General features: G+C 42.1%; 1 protein-coding gene across 1 annotated transcript; it reads right to left on the bottom strand.

Moving 5' to 3' along the window:
- Positions 1-15,958: 15,958 nt before the first annotated feature.
- LOC127756896 (uclacyanin-2-like) lies at positions 15,959-17,921 on the bottom strand. The gene is made up of 2 exons (XM_052282282.1): positions 17,624-17,921; positions 15,959-16,623 (listed from the first exon to the last, which is right to left on the bottom strand). The coding sequence occupies exons 1-2, from the start codon at positions 17,856-17,858 to the stop codon at positions 16,154-16,156; spliced, it is 705 nt and encodes a 234-aa protein (XP_052138242.1). The 5' UTR covers positions 17,859-17,921; the 3' UTR covers positions 15,959-16,153.
- Positions 17,922-20,247: the final 2,326 nt, after the last annotated feature.

Here is a 20,247-nt window from a genome sequence, read left to right as displayed (position 1 = left end):
GCGGCCAACCTTAAGGACGCAAGTATCAGCACAGGTCACCCACCTACTCCCCGGGGAATAGGTAGTATGTGTGTAGTATCCTTGTTTACAAAGATACGGAGTATATCAATGAGTAATATTGTATGTGTGATATTTACAAAAGATATGTCAACAAGTACTACAAATGGAGGGCTTTAATTGGCCAGGCAGCAGTCGGGCATGTACATAGTCACTACAAACACAAGGTATAGCACGGTAAATAGTTCCCGCTGAAATACGGCGGGAGTTTGAACTTTCATTTAGACTGTGTTTAGATCCAAACTTCCAACTTTTTCCATCACATCAACCTGTCATACATACACAACTTTTCAGTCACATCGTACCAATTTTAACTCAAACTTTTAACTTTGGAAGTAACTAAACACAGCCTTAGTGTAGTCAAGTTTTTCTGCGTACCTTCGTTTTCCGTTTTCCATTTTTCTTTCTACTGGACTTGCACTGATGACATGACATTTTTATGTTTCCTGTCCCTTTCTTGCTAGTATTATTGATAGAGTAGCAATGCATTTGGTGCTAAGTCATTATCGATGACACCCTATGACAGGGAAACATTTGGATCGAGCTATAATTAAACCGAAATCGCCAATGTTGTTCCGTTATGTAGTCAAGTTGCTGCACTATCTGACTTCCTCTGCAGTTCTGCGTCAGTGTTTGGGATCGAATAGGAAAAGGCAGCAGATCGCAGTTGAACTCCAGGTACTTTGGACTGATCGCTGTGTTAGGATATGGGAAGTTGGGAACTAAACTCCCCGCACAGAAAATGTAGCGATCCATTAGCGCGTGATTAATTAAGTATTTGCTAATTTTTTTTCTAAAATAGATCAATATGATTTTTTTAAGCAACTTTCGTATACAAACTTTTTGCAAAAAACACACTGTTTAGTAATTTGAAAAGCGTACGCGTGGAAAACGAGGGAGAGGGATTGGGAACACGGGATCGCAAATACAGTAATATAATGTTTAACTAGAAAGGAAGCATGCGCAGATGCGCGGGCAATTTATTTTTTGTTTAGATAAAAAAAAACTACTGAAAAAAGTCATATATCATCATATTAACTATAAGAACAATAGATTACTTTGTAAGCTTATCATTAAAGAAGGAAATATTTATACCATGAAATAGACCATATAATTCGATATAGTAAATGATATATAGTGTCTATCATATTCAAACCAAAATCACTTTGTTTCGGTTATATGTAAACTTACCTATCATCATCCTTTGCAACAATGATGTTTTGTTTTCCCTTATATTTTTTTCTTAAATTTCCTCCTATTTATTGGAGAATCACATGTCATCTTACAAGTGTTTGTTGAAGTATATGTACTCTACTGCTCATACTCACAATCTACTAGTAGTTAACTATTATTTGTTGTGATTTTGTGACATCCTCTACTTATCTATCTTTTTTTGTTAATGGGTTCCCACTTAGAATCATCCTATATCTTCGGTGCTTGATGACGCACGTGCTTATTGGATGTCAACTAATTACTAAGTGCATTGTGCATGGATGTATCATAAACAATATAATTTAACGATTGTTGACACTGGTTTGTGTATAGAACTTATTACATAGGATTTATCAGGGACATATGATTGATATATTATACTATTCTTGATTCACAAAGTATATTATATACTACATATTTAGTTTTAGTGTATAAGTAATAAATTTATGGTTAAGTTCTAAAGTGCTTGTTGGAGTGCCTACTTCATTATTTACCATGACCACATTTTGCCGAATTGCTAAATGGTGCGTATTTTACAAAATATTTTTTATTATAGAAATTTTGTAAAAATACAAATAAATCCATTTTCAAGCTTCTATAATACTAGATTAATATTGTGCTAATGACTTGTATCTTTTCGTGTGCCCTGGATAAGCTAAGTCAATGAGCTAGATCAAACGAAGGCTACGTAGGAGAAAAGGGATATTGACATGGTGTCAAATGAATATATTTGATCTTCAATTTTCTAATAATATATGAATAGAGTAAACACATAATACATAAAAAATATATTTATGATAAATTTAGTAACATCCTTTTACCATATCAGTATTTTCTACAATAGAGAGTGAGTAATTTTTGAAATTCTACGCACACTTGAAGTTGTTTTTATTTTAGAAAATGTAAGTCTAATTTAACTATCAGATAATCTATAATTTTAATTTATCTAGGTGTTTCAATGACATGAGCCTAATTTGAATATAACTCAAAATAGCATATATTTTTACAACTTAAAGCACTGTTAATATTAGTTTAATTTATTAGCTTGGTTTTCCATCTAATCTAAATGATGAGAAGAAAAAAAAAGAAAAAAAAGGATGTGGGACCCGGCGTGTGTACGTACTGTACATAGGAATAGCTGTGTATGTACTATATGTCGGTACGTACTTTTATTAAGAAGGAATACCTACGTACCAACGTGCATGTATATTGGACGGTAGTGGCATTACGACGTGGGCCTTTTTATAGATAAATTTAATTAGTAGTTTTTAAGATAGATCTAATAATTGAAAATAATGGGTCCACTAGATTAAATGAAAACCGATTGGTTCTCTACTTAAAAAAAGCTAGTGTTTTGTGATGTTTTGCTTTCTTTTATACATTTACTATGATTTATTAGAGTGTCACATGATGGTCTACGAGCATTTATAGGGTACTATGTGACGCATTATAACCTTTTGTAGAAAGTTTATCCTCCTGATTGCTTTTTCTCCCTTTTTATCTTTACGAAAATATTTGCAACAATAATTTTTAAATAACCACAACCTTCTAAAATTTATATTTATTTGTAACAATATATTTTAACTCGTCATAATTTTTAACTTTTAAATGATACATTCATTTTTTATTTATTTAGACCATTGTGTTATTTATGATAAAAATCACAATTAGAATTTATATGTATGTTATCTACATCATTCGTAAAATGTATATTCTTCTAAGTTCTATTTACTATCCATGTCATTCAAACATATAAGAAAATGTTGTTTGTTTGTCGAACTGACTGAAGCATGCAAATGGGATGGCTAATGAGAATGGACCACCAGCTTTGGTTGCCGAATTTATGGGAATGACGTTCCGAAAATGAATGATGTTGAAAGCAATCAAGGAGTTTGCTGGCGATAACATTATTATAGTTGTAGTAAAAAACGAGTATCTAAATTTTGCCTTCTATTCGGACATACAATAAGAAAACGATTCCTTTTCTCATCTAATATAAATTCACCTTCAAAGAATATCAATGGAGAAACCCACCCAAGAGCAACTCACGGGTGACAAGGTCAGGGAAACTCAAGCTGTCGTCGAGGAATATATTTGCACGCAAGTAGTCGCGGAGGAATCTTCGTCATCTAGCTCAAGTGAACCAGACAGTGGATCATATCACTCGCCGAGTGACCCCCATCCTTCTCCTGCAAAGACGAGAAAAGGCGGTAGCGACAATGAAGTTGACTCGGACTACAATCCCCCCGAACCGGTGGTATGTAACATATAATATATGTTTAGTTCCAACATATTAAGTACAAACTATGGATTTTAATTGAAGTCACATGAATTGCAAATATAGAAGAATGCTCCAAAAGGAAAGTCCAAGCCGCAACCGAAGCTGAAGCTACAGCTGCCGTGCGCACCATAGCTTCAAGCAAACCCAAGAAAAAGAGGGGCGAGTGAGGGAAGAACATGCTGTTGAAAGAAGTAAGCGTGCTGACATGGATGACTGAGATAGGGGAACCCCTATCACTGGAAGACTCATGTTCCAAGTATAGCAACCAATGTGGGGCGGTGGTTTGGGATATCATGGAGATCACATGGAAGGATTGGAAGAAAGTTTCAGAGAGTAGAAAGAACAACTGTTGGACGTTGCTACAAAGCAAGTTTGAATATCCAGAGGGGACAGACAATGATAAAGCCAAGGATTATGCGCTGAAGACTATGGGGAAGTTGTGGCGAAACTGGAAAATGGACCTGAATAGGAAATATGTACAGAAGGGACTAACGCCGTTTAAGGACTACGGAAGGATAACACAGGCCCAGTGGGATGAGTTCGTTGCCCTTAAGACATCGGCGGAAGAAAAGGAGAAGAGCCAAAAGATGGCTGAACTAGCAAGAAGGAATGAATATCCACATCATTCGGTGTCGACCGGTTACCTACAAGCGGTGAAGAAATGGACAAAACAGTGATGCACGGTGCTGCGGTTTTGGAGCCTGAGCCGAGCTATCCTTTCGATGATGTAACGGAGGATACTCCGTGCAAGCTCTTGATTCCGATCGGCAGGGCGGGAAAGAAAATACTCGTTGCAACTAGAAGGCTCATACCAGGCCGCAAGTTTCATTGCCAAGACATTCCGGAAGACTACGCCAAGGTAGAGGTCCGAACAATCATTGAGGCTTACCGGATGCACGAGCTCGACTTTCTAACTACTGAGCAGATTGTGTACCTTGAAGATGCCGTCGAACAGTTAATACTATGGCACAAGATTGACATTGAACTAGGGTCAACGGATGGACCTGATCATCCTCAAGACACTATGCCTTGAAAGAACAAATTTTGTTTATTGGATGAGGGATGTTCATATTGATGATCAGCAGAATTGGCTTTTCTTGGGAGATTTTAATTTCTATAGATCTGTGCAAGATAGAAATAAAGATGGGGCATATATGAATGACATTTTTATCTTTAATGACATCATTAGCTCCGTGGGCCTTCTAGAAATCCCTCTTAAAGGCAGAAATTTCACCTGGAGCAATATGCAGTAGAACCCACTTCTTGAGCGATTGGATTGGGTGTTTAGTTCGGCTTTATGGACAGTGCATTATCCCAATACAATAGTGCTGCCTTTAACCAGAAACATCTGTGACCATGGGCCATGTGTAGTGAAGATTGACACAAAAATCCCAAAATCTCCTATATTTAAATTTGAAAATTACTGGGTGGAGATGGAGGGGTTTTTTGATATTGTTCAGGCAGTTTGGTCTTTAGATCCTGGTTTTGATGATCCTACCAAATGCATTTCTTTCAAATTGAAAGTCCTCGGAAAAAAAACTCCTAACTTGGAGTAAAAATCTGTCTAAACTGATGGGGCTGCTAAAAAATTGCAACAAAGTGGTCGACTTTCTGGATTTAGTTGAGGAAAACAGAATGCTTTCAGTCTATGAGTGGAATTTCAGGGAAACAGTAAAAGTGCAGATTTTGAAATTATTGGAGTTCAGGAAGATCTACTGGAGAAAAGGTGCACCAATAGATGGATGATGCTGGGGGAGGAGAATACAAAATTTTTCTAGTCAATAGCCACTGAAAGATTCAGATTCGACACTGTCTCACAAGTGCTAGATCATAATAGACAAACTGTGCATCTACATGAGCAGAAGGCATCTCTTTTTCCTTACAGCTTCAAGAACAGGATGGGTGTTTCTAATTCCCCACAGATGGCACATGATCTGGAGGCTCTTTTTGACTGGCATATACACTTGAGCAGCTTGGTCGATATGTTTTCTACTCAGAAAATTGACAGTCTCATCTCCATTATTCTAGTTGACAAAGCACCTAGATCGGATGGTTTCAATGGCTTTTTCATGAAAAAGTGTTGGCACATTATAGCTCAAGATTATTACAGATTGGCAGCTCATTTTCAAGCTGGATGTGTTGATTTGGAAATCCTAAATAGCTCTTTCATAACCCTAGTTCCAAAGAAAAGCTCCCCAGAGACTGTCAATGACTTCAGGCCTATTTCCCTTATGGGAATAAGCCTGAAAATCCTAACAAAATTACTGGTTGTCAGGCTTTAAGGGGTAATCCTCAAATTGGTGAGTAATAATCAATATGGTTTCATCAAAGGAAAAATCATACAAGATTGTCTTGCCTGGTCTTTTGAATATATTCACCAATGTCAGTAGTCAAAGAGGGAAATTGTCCTCCTACAATTCTCTCAGTTCTGCATCATATGGGTTTTCCACCAAAATGGATTGAGTGGGTACAAATGGTTTTCTCTACAGTCACGTCCTGATAAATTCATCCCGAAATAAAAATCATTTTCTAAAAGGAATAATAGAATTAATTAAAATTCGAATAGAAATTGGCAAACATTAAAATGCGTATAAGAAAAATTCGAATGTGGCCCGGAGAATTTTTGTTAAATTCCCCTTGTCTAAAATGAGCCCTCAAATTTTACTTGAATTTTCAGAGCACTGGAAATAATTATTAAGCAACAACAACAATTAAGAAAGTTTATTAAAAAGGAAACTAAAAATAATCCTCCTTTTCCTTTGGGCCAAGTCCGGCCCAAAGTTCCTTTCCTCTGTCCCTCAGCCCGTGGCCGAAGTATCTCTTCCTTCCCTCTTTTTCCTCCCCTCTCTCTCCCAGGCCTCCCCTCCTCCTCCCGGCCCACCTCTTCCCTCCTCTTCCGCTTGGGCCGCCCCTGCCCTGTCCCGGCCCAGCCGACCAGCCGCCCCAGGCCGCTTCCCTCCTCTCCCTCGCGCCTCTCTGCACGCGCGGCGCACGTGCGCGCCTCGCGCCTGACCGGTGGGTCCACCCACCCAGTCGTCTTCAACCTCCAGCCGGCCGCTCCTCTCTGTCCCTCTCACGAACCCTAGCGCCGCCATCCTTCGATCCCGCTCCACTGCGCAAGTTCCGGCCAAATAAATTGCAAAAACGGAATCCCCATCCCTTCCTCATTATTACCCCCAACTTTCCCCCTTTAATCCCGCCCCCAATCACCGGGATTTAATCCCTCTTCTTTAACCGCCATTGATGCCGCCGGCCACGTTCTCCGGCGTCGTTCCCGTCCCCTCCTGTGGTCAGCACTCCCCTCCATTGCCTATAAAATGGAGCCCTAGTCCCCCTCTCCTTCGGTTTTCCCCCTTCCCGAGCTCCCTAGCCACACCGTCGCCGACCTCCTCTCTCTCCTACGCCGCCGGCCAAATCTAGCCGCCCCTACCGCTGCGTCAGCACACCGGCTGGCCGCGCCGTCGCCTCTCCCGGCGTCGCAGTCGCCTCCCCTTCCCCGGCCTGCTCTCTATTTCCCGCGGAGACCTCCGGAAGTGCATCCCCGCTGGCAACAGTGGCGTTGCCGCCACTGTTCTGCCTCCGGCCGCCTCTGCCGCGTCTCCTGTGCACCGGACGACGTCGCCACCACCTCTCCCGGCACCGGAACGCCGTCCTCTTCCCCGTCTAGGCCACGGCGTCACCCGTATTTCGCCGGAACACCGCCGTGCTGCGCCGGCCTCTCCATCCGCCTCGCCGGAATTTCCCCGGTCGGCCCTTCCTCCTCCCGTGCGTTGTCGGCCGCGCCACCACCACCTCCGGCATCGCAGCGGCGAGCCGGCGACATCGTCCTCGGCATCGCATCCCCTCCATCCGAACCCCACCGCCGGTGTTCGTCGTCGTCTTCACCGTTCATCCTCGCCGGCTCGTCGTCCGGCAGTGCCGCCTCCATCGTCGTCAATGCAGCGGCGTGTTCCGCGCCGTCCTCGCATCCGTGCAGCTGCTGCCGGCTGCCCTTGTTGCCTCCTCGCCGGTTCCGGTTGTCGTCCTCCCGTCGTTCTCGGTCGTCGTGGCGTTCGTCCCTCTGTTAAGCCACGTTCGTTCGTCGCCTGCGTTTCGTCAAGTCTGTTGCAGCCTCGTCGTTGTCTTCGTCCTCGTCTCCGCGTCGTCAAGCCCTGCGTCGGCCTCGTCCTGCCTTCGTCCAAGGATAGCCGCCGAAGTGTCGTCCGTTCGTCTCCGTCATTCCCGTCCGTCTCCGCCGCGCCGTTCGTCGTCGTCGTTCCCATGCCTCGTCGCGTGGTGGTAAGGACCTGTCCTCTCGCTGCCCCGTCCTCATCCTTTCGGTGTCGCCCCATGCCCGTTGTGTGTTTGTCGACCCCGGTACCCGTGTACCGGTGTGGGTAGTCGTTCGCGGGTTCGTGTGGTGACCGTGTTTGTGTGTCCGCTCGGTAGCCACGTGGTTTCCACGTGTGCAGCCCGCGTGGTGTCTAGTGGAGTCCGTTTGTCGGCCACTCGCCTCGGTTGGCACACGGGGTCTGCTTCCGTCGACCCGTGGACCATCTCTGTGTACTTGGTCTACCGTGGTCCATTAGGTTGACATGTGGGGTACGCATGTCAACAGCACAGCCTTCCTGTCTTTTCCAGGCTAGCGCTTGCACATGTTTTATAATTGCAAAATCTAATCATAATAATCCGTAAATCTCCATATAACAGTATTAAACTTCGGATGATCATATCTTGATCATACGAACCCCGAATCGACCCGTTCAAGTCTCCTAATGTTTGTTATAACCTAAAGAACCGTGTGCTTTCTTTTTATGTACTGTTATTGCTTCTTTATAGGGTTGTAGCTTTGCTTATGTGCTTCGCGTAGCTTCTGTTGTTCTGGAGGTTTCCGAAGCGTGGTTCGCGGTCGTCGCCGAAGGTTCGGAAGGCCGTTCTCTCTGAGCAAGGCAAGTCACATCATCCTTGAACATATTGAATCCCAGTTTTTAAAATTATTTTAATTTAAATTATTGCATTACCGTTTTATTTAAATTCCCGCCTTATCACTGTTTTATTTAGCACTTTCTATTAATCCTTGTTATAGCCTTATCATTGCAATTGTTATTATCACCTTGTTCACCCTAGGAAAACGAAACCCTAACTAGTGGGTACTCTATTGATGGTTCCACTAGTATGAATTTAGGTAGATGCTTCGCTGATTAATTAGGCAACATTAGGTGGTTTTATAACTTTAGACTTTGGGAGTTCTCATGTCATTTGGACATTATGGAATGGTTGGCTTATGATGGAATTGAACACACACCTCCCCCCTCTATTCAAAACTCCCAAAATGGTTTTAGGCTGGGCTCGAGGTGCATGGTTCTGCTAGTAGCACCTCAGCCACTATAAGGACCGGTGTTCGGGCCTCTATTGCAAAGCACTACCGTACTAACAACATGTCTAATGGGTAAGGCTTAACTCGGTGCTCAGTCTAGTCCTGGCAAGAGTACATGGATGGAGATGGACGAAGTCGGGGCTCGATGGACATCTCTAGGGCAAATGAAGGCTACACGGGCTGCGGCTCGGTAGTCGAGATGTCATGGCACAGGGCCGGTGTTCTGCTGCTAGGGGCTCAATCCTGCCTACCTGTCTCGGGGGTTCCGGCCGTAGGCGGGGTTGGGTCGGTGCTTTTGTCACGGCTAGGATGGGTAAAGGGGTTATGTCACATCCTTTATGACTGGTTCCACGGCCGTGGAATGCGGAGTAATGATGTGTCTTGTGGGTAAAGATGTACACCTCTGATCAGAGTATAATCTATTCGAATAGTCGCGTCCTCGGATATGGGCAAGCCTAGCAATATACCCAAGTTAGTGGTTTAATTCTTAAAACATGCTTAACAACTAAAATGTGGAATGGTTGGCCTGGGTTGGCTTGCGACGAGCTGAGACTTGGGTCTGGTTTCCAGTTCGGTCTGAATCATCATAGGCCTTGGGTTAAGGCAGGTTCGTGTGGGTTCACGGCCTTGATTAATAATATTGTGTAGCTCTAGGATCGTGTTTACAAAATAGCTTTGGGCAACTAAGTGACTTTTAAATGCTGTTTACTGCAAAACCTAAACCCTATTGTTATCCCCTTGTACCCCCTTGCATTAATCATGCATCTCCTGGTGTGGCTTGCTGAGTACTGTGGTTGTACTCATTTTTGCTCTATCTTTCCCCCCTTCAGTAAGAGAAGCTTTGGAGAAGAAGTCCTAGGTGGAGTCCTGGCTTATACCCCAGTTGAGTGCCTGTGAATATGGAGCCGTAGGCCCGCTAGTCCGCTGCTGTTTATTTTTGTTTGTCAGGCCTCAAGTGCCTTTGTAATGATGTAAATATTATCGATATAATAAAGATGTGCCTTTTGTATCCTGTTTGGGTGGTGTACCTCGGCTTTTCCTAGGACGGGGATTAACACACTATCGTTCTGGAAAATGTATTTTTCCGGGCGTGACATCTACTGCATCTTCTGCTGTGCTGTTAAATGGGGTGCCGGGGAATTCTTTTAAATGCAAGAGAGGGGTCAGACAAGGAGACCCTCTCTCACCTCTGCCTTTTGTGCTAGGTGCAGAGTTGTTGCAAAGGATAATCAACAAAGCCTTCCTTCAAGGACTTCTATCAAAGCCAATTAATGAAAGCAATGGGGATGGTTTCCCAATCATTCAGTATGCTGATGACATATTGATCCTGTTAAAAGCATCCCAGAGAGAAGTCTTCTATTTCAAGGCTATTTTGAATATGTTTGCACAATCCACAGGCCTCAAGGTGAACTTTAATAAATCAAGCTTGTACCCACTTAATTTGTCACAGGATAAAGCTGATTTGTTAGCTGGCATTCTGGGATGTAAGATTGGTTCTCTACCTTTCACTTATTTGGGATTACCTTTGGGCACCACTAGACATAGAGTTGTGGACTTTGCACCATTAGTAGACAGGATAGAAAGAAGGCTGACAGCAAGCTCCATATTTCTGTCTCAAGGAGGAAGATTAACATTGATCAATTCAGTCATTTCATCAATCCCAACCTACTACATGTCCTCATTGCAGTTACCAGTTACAGTCATCGAGGCTATTGACATAGCTCAAAAAAACTATCTGTGGAGGGGGAATAACCCTTCTTCTACAAGGAAATCTCTTGCCTCATGGGACAGGGTGTGCACCCTAAAGAGAAAGGAGGTTTAGGAGTGATCAATCTGAGAGTTCAAAACACAGCCATCCTCCTAAAGCACATGGTCAAATTCTATAATGGTGCTGATTTACCCTGGTAAAGCTGATCTCACAAACATATTATGATTCTAAAGTTCCACACTTGATGGTGAATAAGGGTTCATTTTGGTGGATGGATATCACATCTCTAGCAGACATCTTCAGGGGGATAGCCAAATGTGAAATCAGGACAGGAACAACTGCCCTTTTTTGGAATGAACTATGAAATGATGATTTTAAATGTACTAGCTACCCCAATCTTTTTGCTGTGACCATGTATAAAACTGATTCAGTGAAAGCCATATGTTCAAGACCTTTAGAAGATTCTTTTACCCTACCTTTCTCAGATGTGGCCTATTCTGAATTTTTGCAGCTACAGGAAGTTCTAGGCAATCTGAATATACAGTCAGGAAGGGGGGATGCTTGGAATTTTATCTGGGGTTCAGACAAGTACACAGCTAAGAAATTCTATAAGCTTAACTTTTCTGTGTTACAACCCCCAGACCCATGATTTGGTTGTGGAAAACAAAATGTGTCATGAAGATAAAAGTTTGTGCCTGGCTCATGTTCTGTGACAAACTCAACACAAGAGATATGTTGGATAGAAGACATTGTGCCAAAGAAGATGATGACCTCACATGTGTTTTGTGCAATGCGGATTGCAACGAAACAGGGTTACATCTTTTCTTCACCTATCCGTTCAGTATCAGGTGTTGGTAGCACCTGGGAGTTGAGTGGAATCATAATTTGGAGTTTTTCCAAATGATCGCCCTAGCAAGAATCAAGTTTGCTCAGAGGGGTTTCTTGGAGATTTTCTTTTTGGCAGCATGGCACATATGGAAGCAAAGGAATGGTTTAATCTTTCAGAACGTTCAACCCTCCTTCAAAGCCTGAAGGTCACTTTTGTCAAAGAAGTTCTTCTGCATATGTGCAGAATGAAGGATCCCTTAAAGCAATTTATTTTTAATTGGTTGCAAACCTTATAGTCTTTCTTGCGGCTTCCTCTTATAACTCTGTAACCTTGTAAATATTTTTCAATCTCTATAAAATTACATTGCTGGGCAAAGCCCTGACAGTATTTCCGGTCAAAAAAAAAAGTACCTAAGGGCAAGAACCATTAAAGGCATTTCATCATTCGCAGTTGCCGTGGGGGAGAACATCTTCTGGAGCGGTCCATGTCTACTCCAAGTCCATTTCTCCAATATGCATTCCCTCTTCCGTAGGAAGAGGCTGGACGCCAATTTGATTGCTATCTGGTGTCTGTAAGTGCTAGACTTGAACGTGTTAATAAATCACTATACCTATATGCGTAGCTTATTTTATCATCCATTGTTGGCATGATGAATTATGTGGAAGCCGAAGAGATGAAAAAGCCTGTCGGCTACCTAAACCGTGCAGGATAAGTCAGCCGAACCACACATACACGCTAGACGAGAAGAAGCTACTAGAACACATCAAGCTGATGACTCCCAAAGAGAGGACAGCTTACATAGGACAAAGGCATCAGGAAAAGCTGCTCGATGTCGCTACGTACGTAGCTATAGCGCTTGAATCTACGCAGGACAAGGAGTGTGTTTATGCCCCATATGCCTTTGAGTAAGTTGTAATATGCACTAAGAGTATATACATATAATCATGGCTCGACTAACAATTTCGTTTGTAGCGACCATAGGATAATCTTTATTCTCTATCCAAAGTACAATGAAGTCATCGTCTTGGATTCTCTCGACAAAGACAGCAAGACATATCAGGAATTTCTAAGAATTATCGATCTGTAAGTTATATATTAGCATGACGTGTTTTAATCTCTCAAGAATGTAAATTAATTATATCTGCAAACAGTGCATTTAAAAGGTATTACCAGCGAGGCGGACAACGCAAAAACTCAAGAGAACGCATATACGTCCGCAATAAGTGACCGGTAAGTACATATGGATGCCAAACAGTACTACTTAATTTTCATAAATGCTTGTGTGTATCCATTTAATAACCTAATATACCTTATAATTTCTTGATGTTGAAAGTGTCACAAGCAATCGGCGGGAACTGTACTATGCGGATATTACTGTTGTGATTTCCTAAGGGTTAATGGGAAATATTGCGGGAATTATGACGAGGTAAGTAATACACACTTGTTAAATTAGTCGCTAACTTGTATTATTGAGAATAATTTCCTTAATTTGTCATGATCTGATGTAGCCTCCAAAATTCCCCAAGTCTCAAAGAGAGCTCGATGATAAATCCATTTTTTTTGAGAATTACACAGTACAATGCAGACACTCACAACGCACGCGCACTCACCCCTATGAACGCACGCACGCAAACCCTACCCCTATGAGCATCTTCGAAGATTGGGCCGGCAAATCCTGGAGAGATTGACGAAGTCACCACAGGCGCCTCGCTGTCGATGGGTACGTCGCCTACCACTGAAAGCACAACGCCGTTAAATCTTGGAAAATTCGCTCCCATGGGGAGTCGAACCTAGGACCTCAGGTGCTACTAAGGCTCTTGTAACCACTAGGCTACAGGCCCTTTAGCTCGATGATAAATCCATTGAGAACATACAGCGGGACATGTGCTACTTCATCCAACGTGAGTGCGCACATCAGCTTGGAAAGTTTTTCGATAACGAAGGAGTTTTGGGTATGCCGGAGAACGAATCCCTGTCTAACTGGAGCAGGAGTTTAATATAGCTAGGGTTTTGTAATACATTCAAAATACTTGTATATATTATGTCGCCGGTCGAATTTACTTTGTCAATGTACATAAAGGTGCTTCGAAATTATATATATGTATATTCTGCTTCATACTCTATGTGTGGCTCTAAAATATGCGAAAGAGAACATACTCTATTGATAGCTCGATTAGTTATATCATACACGTGTGACTCTGAAATACGCATACAAACAAAAGAAAAAATAGTATATATAATATTGTTTTTAATTTTTTTTAAAAAAGTTGCATCTTCACTGGCGGGCCACATGCCAGAACTAGGACGGTCCATATCTTCGCTGTCAGGCCACGTGTCCAACTACAGAAGCCTTAGGTCATTTTTCCTAGCGTGCCAGGTGGCCTAAAATACTATAAGCCGCCAGCAAAGAAATATCTTCACTGGCGGCCATCCTAAGACTACTGCAAGCAGTGAATTGTCTTCTCTAGCGGCCATCCTAAGGGTACCGCTAGCAAAGACATGTCTTTGCTGGCAGGTGTTCCTTTGTCGACCGCCAGCGAAGAAGTATTTTGGCTGGTGGTAAATAACCGCTAGCGAAGATCAACATTTTCATTGGCCTTTGCTTTGTGGTGGCTGCGATTTCCGCCAGCGGAAATCCAAAATGGCCACCATAAAAGATGGTTTCCGTAGTAGTGTGTCCAGGCTGAAAACCGGGGCCAATGGAGCCGGCCAGGTTCCGCCGAACCCTGAGTTCGGCCAAACTCTGACAGAGGCCGCTAGCCTAGGCCCAGGTTGCGTTTGGTAGATAATGACCTTCCCAATGACGGTTGTGACTGTTTTCGGCGCTCTAACCATCATCAGAAGGGACACTTGGCACTAGGAGGATGAAGATGCCCATAGGATGCTTGGAATAAACTTTATCCTGCCAGGCACTTCCACCTATAAACAACCTACCTCGTCCTTCATTCTACGTACACCAATGCACAAGCTGAATTTAAAAGATTCTATTGTACTTTATTATATACTAGATTAGGTAGAAGAAATCGAAGGAATTCTGGAGTTGTCAGTAATTCTTCTCTTACCTTTTGTACCTTGTTAATTACTCTGCTTTCATAGAAGTATCTTTCTCGAGTAATTAAGATTTATTTCGTGAAAATTATTATTGGTTAGTTCCTAATTACCTGTAGGATCATTGTTCACTATAATCTATTAAAATTAGTTAATTCTATTATTTAAACTCTACTTTTAATTTTACTATTTTTATTCTAAAATTTAGTTCATTCTAAATTTCTACAGGACTCTATACTCTTCTTCTAATATTCCTTATTTTTATTACCAGCGGTTCAAAAGGATTTGCCACTAAACCTACATGTCATATACACATAAGGACGCGCATGTTAGCGAATGAGAAATCCTTAATTGAGACATCCATAATTATTTGCCATCTTAAAAGTGGCTAATAATTAAATGTCCCACTCTTCCAGGGTTTTTTATTTTCCAAAACCTGTTTCACTGACTAGTGGGTCCATTAACATAAAATCTGGAAAATATAAGGAAATTATCTAAATCAATTTCTGTTAAGCTCAAAAATGAGTAAACTTGTAAAATTTGTAGAAATTTATCTTTGCTCCAATTTGAATGAAGTAAATTTCAGTAGATTCACGAAATTATTATCTATATTGATATAAAATAAAATATGGTTCGTTATGTACGGAAAATAACTCAAGATTTGAATAGGATAACTATATGTATTCCAACTTGTAAAGCACATATAAAATACTCCCTCCGTCCCATAAAAATTGCATTTCTAGCTCTAAGGCTTTGTCCCACAAAAATTGTATTTCTAGCCATGTGGGGCCCAACAAATTGATTCATCTATATAAGTTTCCTTCCATCCCACGTAATTTGGGCTGTGCTAATGCTTGTAATTTTATTAAGTATGCTAATTACATGGGTTAATTCTCTCATACTTCCTTTTAATCATTTGTATATATGGAATGTGTGCATGCAGTGGGTTCATTAAATAAGGTCATTATGGTCATTTTCCAATCCTTCTATTTTGTCCTAAATTAACTAGAAATGTGACGGAGGTAGTACATCTTAGGTCCAAATGCTGAGAACATAAATTTGTTAGGATCACACAATCATATTTATTTCTGTAAACTAGAACATGGAAGGATTAGTACATAATATACCTCCAAATTTATGTAGCATGTAAATGTCCATAATTAGTAAAAAAAACTCCCAAAATACATATAGCATTAGTTATAACTCCAAATAGAGTGATTTCAGTTTTGTTAAACTGATAACATTATGACCTTAATTACCATGAATTAAAACGTGCACCATGCAGCACTAGAAACACTTTTAAAAATTTATATGTAGAAAATTATTACGAGAAGGCATATCATGACTTGTAAAACATAGGAAATTTATAAAAACACAAAAAAAAGTGAACTCGGATTTCTTGGACTAATAAAATTATTCACTTATTCACTGGAAGCTAAAACTTAATACATTATGTGTATATAAAATACCTATAAAAGTACATATAGCATATAGTTGACTTTATCTATTCCATAGTTTGCAAAACTCATCATAAATTCATGTTAGCTCTAAAAATGAAAAACTCAACTTTTAATAACCAATGGAATTGAATAGCTTATTCGTCCAACAAAATACAGTAAATAAATCTTACAACTGGGACAATGACAATGTGGGCCCACCCACTCAGGCAGCGACCAAAACTGCCAACCCCACCCCAACAGCTACCCCCAACAACCCCACGCCGGCTCGGCTCCCGCCGCTCTTCCCCTCCGTCAAGTCGCCGGCGGCGCCGGCGCCGGCGCCGGCGACGCCCGGGCTCATGCTTGTCCCGTCGGGCGGCGGCGCGAGGACGCGCGGCTTCGGCGGCGGCGGCGGGTGCGCGAGGTCCGGCGGCAGGCCGCGGCCGTGGGCGACCTTGATCTCGAACCGCATCCCTTCCTCGCACTGCGCGCCGTCGCCGGCTTCGGAGAAGAAGTAGTTGGCGCCCTCGACGGTGAGCGGGACGGCGATGGTGGCGGCGCGCGGGGACGCCGACGCCGCGTCGCCGTGGCCGGGGCTGTAGATGAGGGTCTCCGGGCCCTCGGCGTCGCAGAGCGAGTAGGCGGTGGCGTTCAACGTCTGAACCACCGACGAGCTGTCGTCCGTCTTGAAGACTGGAAAAGCAAACGAGTTTTCAGATACAAACTGGCGAGCTATCCGTTCAATTAATTTTCTCAATTATGAATGAGAAAATATGGTTGGTCAATTCAATTAGTGAGATTGCTAGATAAAACATGAGAGAACTAGTAAGTAGTACTAAATTTTTGCTAAATTTAGAAATGCTTTTGCTATTTTAGGATTGTTTCCTCAAATGACATGAATTTTGGGAGATTGTCAGCTAATATCTTGCTTGCAGATATGCTGTTTTCGATATGACAAGTGTAATAAGAGACCATCATGCGCAAAATTTGTTAAAGTATAAAAAATAAGCTTCCTGGCATCCAGTTCAATAGAAATTTCACAGAAATGTTAATCACAGATGTTGACCGGTTGATAACACAAACCAGGACTAAAGATGGTTCGGCCGGCCATGTGGCTGACCGATCTTTATTCCCGATTGGTAACACGAACCGGGACTAAAGATCTATCTTTAGTCCCGGTTATTTCACCCGGGACTAAAGATAGCTATCTTTAGTCCCGGATTCGTAGTCCCGGTTGGACAACCGGGATTAAAGGGGGTTACCAATCGAGACTACAAACGATTTCTCCACCAGTGCTGGTATGGCACGGCACGTGCTAGCTAGCGGTGCTCGTTTGTCTAGTCTAGAAAAAAAAGATTCTGATTTGCTCATGCATGCTTGGGAGCTTGTTAGGCTTTTGCAACTTGTACCAGATCTGGATCTGAACTCTGAAACCTTGATTTGTTAGTGAGTCAGTAGATGGCACTAATGGAGAATGCTACGTTTCATGCTTGACCCGAACTATGTTTTCTCTATGCAACTAACATAATCAGGAATTATGAATTCTGAAACTTGCAAGATTTTCTACACATTTCACTTCAGTACCAGTCGAAAATTCTGAAGTTTTAAGCATGCAACTCCTACTAGCTACTGCAAGTCTGCATCAGTGGAAGCAGAACAGAGGAGCAGATAGAGAAGCAAGCGATGGACGTACTGAGGTAGTCGCCGAGATAGAAGGTCTCGCCGGCGGCCCAGCCGGAGTAGTTGCCGGAGGTGGTGTTGCTCGTCGCGTTGAAGAACCACCCGTCGGCGCCGGCCACCGTGTGGTTCTTGTACGGCGGCGCCGGCGACCCCGACGGCGCGCCCTGGCCAGCCGCCGGCATCGCCATCGCGGCCACCACGGCCACGGCCACCACCACGGCGGCGGTCGCCGCCGTGGATCGCGACATTGATCTTGAGTGTGGTGGTGGTGTGTTGGGACAAATGTGGTGGTGGTCGTCGTGTTGGGAGTGGGACAAATATATATCCAGGTGACCTTGAGTGTGAGCTGGAGGGCACAAATTTATTTGTTCCCAGGCAAGCTAGCTAGTTGGATTTTAGAAATTCTGGTTGTTTTTATGTAAATTTCAACTTTGAAATTTTAAATGACATGGATTGTGTACCGTACGTATACTGGTCGACCCAAGAATGATCAGTGTCCATTAATGGTCGACGTGTTCGTGTGAGCGGATCTCGAGGCAGGTGGCAACGAAAGTCAAGATGTCAACGAGAGGAGGACATTTCACCACACACGTATTACTGGTTTTGTATTGCCACCAAATCAAACGTTTTTGTTGGGCGAAATCAAGTGTCGGTCTGCTGGTTGCTAACAACCACGTAATTGCTGTTATCACGTTGTTATCTGCTACTGATTTCTATGCTCTTTTCTTGCTTTTTTTCTCAACTCCAAAGTTTAACTTCATCGTTTTTCGTTAGAACGATTTTCAAATCGTTTTTACAAAAGATTTATGTCGAGAAGTTGTTTTAAAAAATCTATAAAATTCAAATAAATATAAATTAAATTTTACAATAATTATTAATACTTAATTACTCATGTGTTAATGAGCTTTCTTATTTTACATGCGCAGAAATAATGCTCCCAACTGAGAGATCAAACGAGGCCTTAGGCTCCGTTCCGGACAGAGTTTTGTCTGTGCTATTTTCAAGACATACGAAACAAGTCATAAGATTTATCAACAGATCTAAGATTGCTCAAAAGTTCGTTAAATCACGCAAAGTACTCATCCAAAGCCTCTAGAAATTTCATCTCAAATTTCATATAATCCTCTTTAAAGACATCTTTGCGTAGTTACTTGATTTTGGAAGTTCCTTGGTGAAAATCATATAACATCTTCCGAATCTCATACGTAGTTGGAAGATGAGAAACACGATCAAAATCTGAATGAGGAATTCAATTAAGCAAAGTATTGCGAGCTTTACCGTTGTGATCATAATTAGTTTCTAGAACAACGGTTTGATATGAGAAGGAACTACATATGGATCAGAAACATTAAGCCAAATATCATAACTTCGAGATGTAATGTAAGCTTGCATCTTTTTGCACCAGAAGGGAAATGAACTCCATTAAAAATACGTGAATTAATAGTAAATTTATCAGCCATGACTAAAATCAAGATCGGCAAAGAGCGAAAAGAATAAAAAAGGCTTTGATACCACTTGTAGGATCTAATATCAAGAAATAAGCCTACCAGAGCGTGCACGCGTGCCCGGGGGGGCGATTGTTCCAATGGTAGAAACACTGATAAACCACCTTGCTGTCGGTATAACTGGTGTAGATTAGCCGGTCTAACCGCCCTTTTTGCTGCCATCACCGGTCACTGTTGCTGGTTTGATCATCATGCTTCTGTCAGTAAAACCGTCGTAACAGAGAAGAAGACAAATCGAAGAACTCTTGAAAGTAGAGCAAACATTAATGCTTCTATTGTATTTAAAAAATTGACACCGAGAGGTCTCAACCCCTCGTCTATTTACGTCTTGAGTGACTCCCCAAAAGTCACAAATCCAACTTGTACAAGCAGACCTAATGCACTAGGAAACCTTCCCATATAAGTATTCAACTTATCTCATTAATTTCAAACTCTATTCTTCCTAAATTTGGACTCCCTCCAAATTCGACTTCGCTTTTCATACGCACATAATCTCCTACCATATGCTGCATGGAATCTTCACCAACCATGTGCATTGTTCTTTAGCCAAAGCATCCCGCATGATCTTCCGATCATCCAAACATCAACTTTTCTCAAGTCGACTCCCGATTCATCACCGGCAATGCTCTCTCATGGCATCAAGACACACCTACACATGAATCAAACAAGAAATCATATCTGATCATAAACTCTTGCTGAGCTTGACTCGACATTAGTACATTACATTATTACGCATGTATAAAATCATCCAAAAGTCATAAAACAAGAGATAATCACGAGTATCAATGAAACAACCCGAAACCGACACCAATCGTCCAGCTGGTTAGACCATTGGGCTGGTTGGTCTGACTGCATGCAATACACCAATCTGATCGGCACACCTTGCCCGGTCTGATCGGTTTCACACAGAAACAAACCACCACTTCGCCAATTATCCACCAAATACCAACACCAATATGAATCGCATGCCAATTGTTCATCACGAAATATATAAAACATGACCACTTATTAATTCACATATAATACAATATAGTTTTAGTAGACAATACCGATGTAATGTGTGGGGGTATCATCCAGTTTATCAGTTCGAACACCATAGTTTTATGTAAGTAGTCATAACGCAAGTTCTCAA

The sequence above is a fragment of the Oryza glaberrima genome, chromosome 12 (genome assembly GCF_000147395.1).
Source record: "Oryza glaberrima chromosome 12, OglaRS2, whole genome shotgun sequence".
Classification (NCBI taxonomy): Eukaryota; Viridiplantae; Streptophyta; class Magnoliopsida; order Poales; family Poaceae; genus Oryza; species Oryza glaberrima.
Note: the sequence above shows the minus strand (reverse complement) of the source record. Positions and strands in the feature narration are given on the sequence as shown.